At 46.1% G+C, this 10,033-nt stretch overlaps 1 protein-coding gene across 1 annotated transcript in view; it reads right to left on the bottom strand.

The window, feature by feature from the left end:
* Positions 1-1,782: 1,782 nt before the first annotated feature.
* Positions 1,783-10,033, bottom strand: part of LOC116067872 (acylcarnitine hydrolase-like) — a 10,212-nt gene continuing 1,961 nt past the window's right edge. The window contains exons 2-13 of the mRNA XM_031336876.1: positions 9,983-10,022; positions 8,976-9,186; positions 6,272-6,413; positions 5,541-5,674; positions 5,201-5,459; positions 4,363-4,461; positions 3,959-4,099; positions 3,748-3,828; positions 3,388-3,532; positions 2,885-3,022; positions 2,410-2,482; positions 1,783-1,969 (exon numbers count right to left, since the gene is read on the bottom strand). Coding sequence (XP_031192736.1) covers positions 1,783-1,969; positions 2,410-2,482; positions 2,885-3,022; positions 3,388-3,532; positions 3,748-3,828; positions 3,959-4,099; positions 4,363-4,461; positions 5,201-5,459; positions 5,541-5,674; positions 6,272-6,413; positions 8,976-9,186; positions 9,983-10,022 — 1,650 coding nt within the window. The remainder of the gene's footprint in view (positions 1,970-2,409; positions 2,483-2,884; positions 3,023-3,387; positions 3,533-3,747; positions 3,829-3,958; positions 4,100-4,362; positions 4,462-5,200; positions 5,460-5,540; positions 5,675-6,271; positions 6,414-8,975; positions 9,187-9,982; positions 10,023-10,033) is intronic.

The raw sequence follows: 10,033 nt of genomic DNA, 5'->3' as shown, positions 1-10,033 counted from the left end.
TTTCTGAGTGGGGATGAGCATCTAAGGATGCCCTTACTTGCATTCATGATAGTGTCATCCTTCCATGACACAGCTCTATATACTTGTCCTCAGCCCATTTGTTCTTATGGATCATCTGAGGACAGGGTCTGGATCCATAATTTCAGCCTGTGGACTTTCAGTCCACAGCCCATGGTAGGCTACATATCCAAATGCAGATATCACTTATCCTGATGGAACATGGGCTATTAGAGCTTGCCATTGATGTTACAGTTACTGCAAATACCTTCTTCCAGCAGGATGAGAAAAATGTCACTCAGAATCCTGATGACTCCAATCCTTATCTACCAGTTAGGGCTAGTATGAGCAATGAAGGAGGTCATAGAATGGGAGCACAGAGGTATGAATATGATGATTAAACAGTCAGAGTGGTCAGCATCCATTGCATGTAGAGCCATGTGATGGAGACAGCTTCTTTTCCCCCTCAGAGGTAAGCTTCTATCGATAAAACCCATAATATCTAAACCCGCTAGATATTTGTTTAATGACCAGGAGTCAGCATCTAGACGTTATCTCTGTCTAAGTGGACCTTGGCACACAGGAAGGAAGCTACCATGTGAACAAGAACAAATGCATGGTAGTGAAGCCAACAAAGATAAACAAAGCTCTGCAGTTAAAGGGGCTAGAGGCTGTCCAAGGTGGAAGCCATGATCTGGTCAAGCTTGTCCTGGAAGTCGACAGCCAGATGGTGTTTTTGAATAAGGGCTGTTCCAGTGGTTCCCACGGCACTCAGTGAGACTGTGAGACATAGTAAAGAAGACCCAAAACCTCCCTTTTCTTTTGGTCCCCTCTCAGCTATAAAGCAAGGTCTTCTGGTTTATAGACATAAACCTGGGGAACAATCATTCCCGGAGTGCAGATACCTTGAAAAGGGAGTTAACACAGGACGTTGTAATGTTATTGTACCAGAGAACAACAGGAGAGTTAACACACACTGACTTGGTGACTCTGACGTTATAAGAACACATAGGGTGGGATCTCCACTCCTTGCCCCTCACTGTTTGATCTGCCCACAATCACAGCTTTCGAATTCTGAGAAGGGAAGCAAGGCAGGAATGGCTGCGGGGGGGGGGGGGGGGGGGGGGGGACAGACCTCAGGCATCATGACCATGTGTAGAACAGAATCTCAAGAGACAGCTTTGATGGGACAGCTTGATTTAATGGATGGAACAAAAGATATTTAAACCATTGGAGAGTGGGTAGATGTCTTTCAGGTGAGAGTACCTCAAAGGCTGGTATCTGGGTACATAGGAGGAATTCCAGGTCCTGCAGACATGACTTCATAAGGCTCCAGGGTAGTGGGGAGCAGTCCTACTTCTTCTAAACTCAGGAAGAAATCTCTGGGGTTTGAACATACCTCAAAACCACTCTTATTTTAGGTTGGCTCCCACAGTCCCATGGATGCCTGGCCCCACACCCAAAGAAGTCATAGAGAAGAGGAGAACGACGATGAGAGATTAACCAAGCAAGGATAAAGGGGCCTAGTTCCAGTGAACTCTGAAAAGAGATGGGGCACTGTGGGGTTCACAAATCCACAGTTATGGGAGCCCTTATCGAGTGGATATAAGCAAAGATGACCTGGCTTGACAAAGAGTCACATGAACAGATTTGTGATAAATAAGAAAATAGACAAGTATGGAGGCTCTGTGAAGATTAGAATCAACTCAGGTATCAATATGTATTGGGAACCTGAAGCTAACTTGATCAGCAGCCAACTCCACACACCATTCCTCACAAACGGCACTACATATTTTTGTGCATATGTTCAGATCTATTTAACTCCTGAATCTTCTGGGGCAGAGTCTTGGTCCAGAACTGCAGCTTTCTGGCCTTCAGTGCTCGGCCCACAGCAGTCTGGATGTCCAGCTGCAGATACTGCTCATCTTGGTTCAGCATGGGCCAGTAAGGCAGACCCTCGCTGTTGGGGTTCCTGTGGACATGCCATCGAGAGAAAAAGGGTGAGGTCACTATGCTCCAAAGCCTGATCCCATGTTTTGAGTCATGGCAGTGGAACAAGAACGACAGTGGTTAAGGGGACTGGTGGGAAAGGAGTCATGATATGTGCATATGAGTGCCACTCACTAGTTTCTGCTTCCTGTGGGGGAGACTATATGAGCTCTTTTATATCTCCCTCTATAAGGCAAGATCTAAAGAGCATTGCCACAGCACTATACCCCACCAACTAGGTCACCGTGAGATGGACAGTATCAGACAATTACAAAGTATTCATGTAAATGGGTTATTGTGTAGAGAAGACTCCATCATGTGATCAAAGAGCCATGCATGCTAAGAAAGTCTTAAATTAGGGCTAAAAATTGAGACCTGTTAGAGATCTGTAACTGACATGTTGGGAAAGAGGTGCCTTCTCACCCATGTCTCGCGAAGTTGGCCCAGTACTTCATCATCCTCTGGTTCAGCAGCTTTTCCTCCTCCGTAATGTCAACTGGAATCATGAGAAAGACAAAACTCCAAGTATATTCTACCTCACTCAACACTCAAAATCTCAACTGTTGTTGGACACTAAATTAGTGGTTTGCTGCCTCACTTCTTCATTATCCAGTAGCAAAGATCTATACTAGCCTCTAACTGAATTCCAGCTCTGATGTGCTGTCAGATCCTCCATCACAGGCTAGACTTGGAAGGGTGCTGATTCTAAACTTGTTATAGAATTTTGGACTATGATATGGTACACATTTGATTTTGTCCTCTCCTAGAACCTTGATTTTCTCAAATGGACTAAGACCTCATCAGTCACCCAGGAAATCATCTGGGACCTCATTCAACTATAATAATGATAATAATAACAATAATAATAATAATAATAATAATAATAATGGAGACTCACATTTCATCCCAAAGAGCATGCACCCAAAGACAAAAGGAACCTCATCAGCATGGTCAGCCTTCACATGGGGCGGCCTGATATCCTTATAGAAGCTGGATTGATGTTGGAATTCATAGAAGTACACGGGAGCATGGACACCTGGAGGAGGCACAAAGAGTGATGTAGTGGCCCCTCACCTGAATGTTTTTCTGATTCATATGTGGTGACAAGATACCTTGATAAAATGTTACCAGGAATCATAAAAGTTAAATGGTGCAAGGAGCCCCATGCTGGAGCACTAAGGATGGAAAAGTCCTTGGCTAATCAGTGCCCATGGCCTTCCCAGCTGAGTGGTTGTGTTAAGTCAATAGAGTATCAGCAACTCATTTTCTCCTCTGTACCCAGATTTCACTCTCTTAAACTGGACAGTAGGAGACCTGAACACCACACCACTCCACAGCGCTAAGCCGTGATGGCCACCATCTCTGAGCTGCTCCCCTAAGCCTTGAAACTGATGTACTCACTCTGAAAATGTGCTACATGGAGTGCAGGGATCACAAACATGAAGTCTCCCATCATCTCTGTGAACTGCTTTTGTAGGGTCTGAGGGTCCTCAGTATCCCCCATGTACTCTTCCATCAACAGGTCAGTACACTCTGGAGGCAGCATCTACACCAAGGAGATGAGGAACAATAAAGTTGGCATATTGTGGTTTAGGTAGGCAACCGCCTTCAGTATTATGAGAATGGCACCCGGGATGACATAGGGTATAGGTAAAAAGGTTCATACCAAATCATACACATATACTGATTTTTATTAATAGGGATGCTGTCAGAGGAGATATAAGATGCCCGACTATTTGGACAGGACCAGAAACATCTCACCAGTTCTGCTGTTGCATTCTTCAGAACAGCGTTCAAGTTCTCTCTGGTTATTTCCTTTATTGTCTGAGCAGAGCCCGTGAGCTGGGAGACAGAAAGCAGTCTTCATTGTGGGGTCTGATGGACTTGGATTAAAGATGTATTGAGTTTCTGTCAATATATCTGCTTAGCATATGAGTCTCTAGGCTCCCAGAGGATTGGAATTGTGTCTCACCCTGGGGATTGTCCAGCCATACTCATCATTGTTGATACCAATGATGCTGGGAACAGGGTGAAAATCCTCAGATGCCAACAATTCTTTGGGATGTCTGGGTAGGAACTCTCCATCCACCACAGCGGGGATCAGTATGAAGACCTGTGAGGCATTAGAGATCAATGCTGAAGGTTAATGAAATAAATATCCTGATGTCCACTGAGTCACCTCCACCTTTTTCTCATTTCTCACTAGTTTCAGGGTGATCGGCTCACCCTGGAGGAGAATCTACACTTAGATTAGCCTATCTTGATATTTATTTTGCACATGGAACTAAAAGAACACGAAATCATAAAGATGAGGTATTTGGTTCAGAATCCCACATCACATAGACCAGGTCCTCCCAGACACACAACTCTCCCAACCTTGTTAATAACCAGAATCTCCTCTTCACTCTTGCCTCTCAGACAGCTCACCAGGGCCTCTGATTCCATGGCCTCACATCCAGAGAGCTTGGCCACCGTCTGCAAAGGGAACAAGTGGGGAGAAGAGTTCCCAATCCAATGCTGTTGTGCCTAGTTCCCACACTGTGCTGTGTGATGTGGATCAGAATAAATACATATTGTTCCCATTGTTCTGCTGTTCAAAAGTGACAGCCAGGAAGCAGGACCCTTTCTACCTGCATACCTATTCTTTTTGTTAGGGTAGTTTTGTTTTCTCCATCAGTCTTTTTCTATTTTATATATGAGGGAAGGTGTAAGTCTGTTAAGAACTGTACATGAAGAGTAGAGGAGAAAATACCCTGCCCCTCTTATTTGACAGGGTGTCTTTTCTTTTTGCTGCCTACACTACCTAAGCTGGTCTGTGAACATCCAGAGATTCTTTCCTCTCTGTCTCCCACCTGACCAGAGGAACATCTAATTTACCATTAGGTGTTATTATCTCTAGGCCTTTGTGTGTTCTTGGAATTTGAACTTATATCCTCAGGCTTGACACTCTGAGCACTTTTAAAAACCAATGAAGCAGCTTCCAAGCACATGCCTACTTATTTTGCCGATGATAGAAGTTTCAAGGACTAGTTAGTCCTTGGTGACTGGTCAGATAACCGTCACTCAGTGTGAAGTAGTGAGTGGATGCTAGCCCCTAAGTTTCTCTGAAATTATTGGAAAGAAGCTATTTCCCATGGTCCTTGATTTCCCCAATGAACGGAACACCAGAGTTCCAGAATATAAAGGCTTAAGCAGCAGGGTTGAGAGCACTTACACTATAGACCATCTCAGAGGTGTTGGAGATAAGGTAAGGCAGTAGGGCCACCCCACTCTCCATGATGGCTCCGTGGAAGAGTCCTTGAGACATGGGGGACACAACAAGTGAAGACACACTTGTGCCACCTGAAGATTCGCCAAAAATAGTGACACAGTCTGGGTTGCCTCCAAAGTGGGCAATGTTCTGCTGGACCCAGCGTAGGGCAGCCACTTGGTCCAGGTATCCCCAGTTGCCTCTGGCATGCTGGTCTCCAGTGCTGAGAAGTGGAAGGGTTATGGATCAAAGGGGTGTCTAATTTGTGATCAGCAACCATTGCCCAGCCCAGCCACAGACTCACCTGAAGAAGCCTAGGACACCCAGACGATACTGGATAGTGACCACTACCAAGTCCTCAGTCGCTACCAGCATGGATCCATCATACATGGAAGCCATGCCTGCAACCAGTCCACCACCATGGATCCATACCATCACCTGGAAAAGTCAAGAGAGATGTCAGGAAGCTCCTAGCCTGTCCAAGCTGGTCTTCTTACTAGAATATAAACTGCTGTGTTTCTGGGCAGCTACAGAAATGCATAAAAATCCTCAGGACTTCAGGTCCTTGCCACAGCCAGGGGCCTCTAGTAGCTTCCTGTCCCCATTCCCACTGTGTGTTGTGCTTTGAATTAATGTCTCTATGTATCATTACTCACGGTCTTCACAGTGGAACAAAGAGGGGTGTCCCCATGGATATCTCTCCAGATTAAAAATGGAAAGGACCATCAACCCTCATTGTCACAACAGATCTAAGTTTGGGCTACCTCAATGCTGAAGTCTTGAACCCCATATGGTTCTGCAGAGCACAAGTTGTAGAATGAGTTCTGGTTTTATCAAGAGCTAGGGCCTTTGAGGGCTTGGTGGTCTAGTGATGTTTGTCCCATACCCAGGTTCAGTAACATAGTCTTCTTTGACCCATGTAAGGTAAGACTTTTATCAGCGTCCACCCTGCAATGGAACTTAGATTGTTTTTGTCCCTTCTAATTTTCTTGAAAAAATACCCTCTCCCCACGTTAGCCATGGCCTGACACTCACAGGCAGGTTAGAGCCCTCATGGGCATGGACTGGTGTGTAGATGTTGAGATACAGGCAGTCTTCAGACATAGAGAAGGGAAACAGGTTCAGTTTCATCTCCTTCAGGCCCTCTGGATACAGTAGTTCAAGATTTTGTAGACACCTGATGAAAAGAGCAGACAGATATTCCAAGACATGGATGGTTATCAAAACCCAATATGAGTCTGGAGATTTTTATCTCAGCCACATTCAGCTGCTGTTCCTCATGGTGCCTGTGAACACATGTTCTGACTCTAAGTCCTTTCCAACCAAAGAAAAGGCCACAGGGCCTGTGAAAGCTGTGTTGGAGCCAGATTTCTAGGGAGGCTGCTAGCCAAGTGGACCCTGGGTTTTTATCTTTCTGAGTCTGGGATAGAGAAACATCTAGGTGTCCATATGGAAACGATTGGCTGTCTGTAGTGGTAATCATGGGGTTATATAAGAATGGAAAATTGAGTTAAGCATTAGCAGGCACACAAGCATTTTCTAGTTTCTGTTACTGGGCATGGCTGTGATGTGAGCAGCTCCTGTAGTTTTGATTTACCGTGTTTCCCCAAATGATGGATTGCAATCTGGAGCCTTTAATAGTAACTTTCTTTCCTAACTTGCTTTTGTTGGTATTTTATTACAGCAACAGAAAACAATCTAAGATCCCAACATTTGGTTGTTGGACTCACACAGCTAGTAGAGGATCCAGTGGACAATGCTGAAGGGTAGTGGGTAGTCCTTCATCACATGTGCAGACTCTCAGGCAACTCTTGTCTGCAGTGTCTCCAGAGGGAATTAATTAGATACACTTGTTCCCTGGTCAATAGTACTTGGCTCTTTAGGTTGTTACAGTGACTATGAGGGTGGGGTTGACAAGTATCAATCACTGTTGCACTCCTCAGGGACCTGAAGTGTATTCTCCTGGATTCAGGGAGGACCAATGCCTAATAGGTCACATTAACACATGCCTGGAGACCCCCTCCTACTGAGACACGGGATACTGGGCTTAATTTGAATCTGTGAACAATTTTATCTTTGTTCTTCTCTCTGCCACCTGCAGTTCAATACCCGTGGGTAGAGTGGGCTGACCTTGGAAACTGCAACTAATTCCTGTGGAGGGAGTGCCTACTAACACAGAGGCACCTGCCACATAAACCGGGAGAGGCATGCCTGTAACTGCCCTGCTGGATAGGCTGGAAGGTTCTGTGAGATAGCTCAGAATGAGAGTGCTTGCAGACCTTGCCACATTGGAGTTGTGTGCCAGCATGGAGTCGATGCTTATTCCTGTTCCTGTGCACATGGATACCAAGGAAGGCATTGTGACCTGAAAGTAGATAAATGTGTTTCTTATCCCTGCATGCATGGTGCTGTATGCCTCGATATATAGGAAGATACACATGTGTCTGTCCTCAAGAGTGTTTTGGTGTAAACTGAGTTGGAAATTCATGACTGTGGATCCCAACCACGTCTACATGGTGCCACACGTCAGGATGCTCTTAGGGCTTACTTCTGTGACTATGTACCTGGATTCCTGGGAGACCACTGTGAACTCCACTTTGATGAATGTGTCCCTTAGCCATATCTGCCTGGAGGTCTCCGTGTGGATAGTGGAAACAACAAACAGTGTCTGCAGAGTTAGTGGATTCACAGGGGCATGCTGTGAGTCCTTGATACCTCTCTGTTGGTCAAAGCCTGGTCAAAATGAAACAATTTGTGAAGACACTGTTGACATCTGCATTCATCAGTGCTGGCCTGGATACTCAGACATTCTTTGTGAGACCGACATAAATGAATCTAGTAGCAACGCCTATCAATTTAGAGGGGAATGATCTAAGCTGTTCACAGAAGATCTATTCAGACATACTGCAGGCCTGCCTGCCTTCCCTCTTGGGCCTTCAGGCTATGATTGTTTCTGTCAGCTTGGATTCATAGGCAGGAGCCTAGCACAACTGTCCTCTGAGAGGCTTCCCCCAGCAGCTGATCAAAACAGGTGCAGAGGCCCACACTCAACATTAGATGGAGCTTGGGAAGTCTTGTAGAAGAGTTGGGCAAAGAATTGGAGAATCCAGAGAGCATAGGGACTCCCCAAGAAGACCAACATTGTGAACTAACCTCGACTTTTGGCAACTCTCAGACACTGAACCAGCAACCGAAGAGCATACAAGGGCTGGACTTAGGCCCCCCGAACATTTGTGTCAGATTTCACCTTGTTCTTGTGGGTCCCCATCAATGAAAGCAGGGCTTATACTGACCTCGTTGCCTACATCTGGATCCTACTCCCCTAGCTGGGCCAGCTTGTCTGGCCTCAGTGGGAAAGGATATACATAGTCCTTCAGTAACATGAGGTGCCAGAGTGTGCTGCTTCACTGTAAGGGGCCTCCCCCTTCTTAGAGGTGAAGGGGAGGGGGATGAAAGAGGGGCTACATAAGGGGGGCTGGGATTGAGATGTAATGTGAATGAATAGATTTATGGAAAAATAGTACCTGTATCTAGATCCCTGTGAGTGCCACGCTTTGACCCAGAAGCCTGGCCCAGTTGTTCTATTCAGCCTTAGCACATCACCAGAAAAACGCATGGGGCACTCATCCACAAAGAGAGAAAACTGCTGTGTCGTTGAGATGGATGAAACACTTCAGCATGGCCCAGACCTCAGAGCAGCCTCCCTCAGTGCCTAAAACCCTCTGGGTTGAGAACTTACATGGCCGGTTGTGACGTCCCATCTCTCACACCACTCCATGGCTCAGGAGCTTCAGGAGGTGCAAAGCGCAGCGATCCTACAGGTGGCTTGGCAAAGGGAATTCCCAGGAAGGCATGGACACCAGCTTTAGTGTCCTTCACGTGGACGAGCTTGCCTCCGACCTGGCCTGTGTGTGTGTTTCTGATGGGTCTAGACTCCGGTGAGTCATGACCTGGTGGAGAGATGCCATCTGGGTTAGTTTTCTGTAATCAGCTGCTAGCATGTTGTGAGATTTTCATGTCATTGTTACCAGGGCACAGGAGAAGGAAACCCAGGGCTCCCCAGTTCACCTGTCGGGTAATGAATGTGGGAGTTACCCGTGCCCTCAGGGCCAGGAACCTTTCCTATGACCCCTTCGAGGGGTGCCAGAACATTTCTCTGGTTGAAGAGGTCAGAGACTCAGAGCCATTTGGCCTCATGAAGTCATGATTATTGTCACTGCTATCCAAAGCTCAGTAGTAGTTACAGTCATAGCCAGACCCTGAGGATGGAAAAATACCTCCACGTTTGTCTGCCATTCTCTCCAGGGCTCCTCATACTAAACTGTCTCTTCAGTATAGAGTGACCTTAGATGTCTCTGACCCTCTAGGTGCTAGTGGGTCCACAAAAAGTGTGTGCTTTTGTTGGGGGCATTGGTAGACACATTTCTCAAACTTTAATCTATTGCACCAGTCCTTAACCTGATGTGGAAAACACATCTTTCTGATGCTCTTAGGAACTAAGAAACCACTCAAAAGCAACATTACAGTTAGGAAGTTGTAATAAAAATAAATGTATGTCTGGGGTATCTAATACCACCAGAATTATGGGGTTTCAATGGTCGTGACCCACAGGTTGAGACCCACTATGCATCATTTCCATCAGCACCTGCCCTTCATGCCTTCCCTCCCAGAAGCTCAGCTCTGACACACAGAACTTGGCTGCTCTGACTCCACTCATTTCCCCATTGCCTGTTTAGTGAGCCTCACCATGCACATGGACGAGAAGCAGGAACCCAAAGAGCGCAGCCTTCAGCCAGC

This window comes from Mastomys coucha, unplaced genomic scaffold, assembly GCF_008632895.1.
Source record: "Mastomys coucha isolate ucsf_1 unplaced genomic scaffold, UCSF_Mcou_1 pScaffold22, whole genome shotgun sequence".
NCBI classification, from domain to species: domain Eukaryota; kingdom Metazoa; phylum Chordata; class Mammalia; order Rodentia; family Muridae; genus Mastomys; species Mastomys coucha.
The sequence above is the reverse complement of the archived record's forward strand: the minus strand, read 5'-3'. Positions and strand labels throughout refer to the sequence as shown.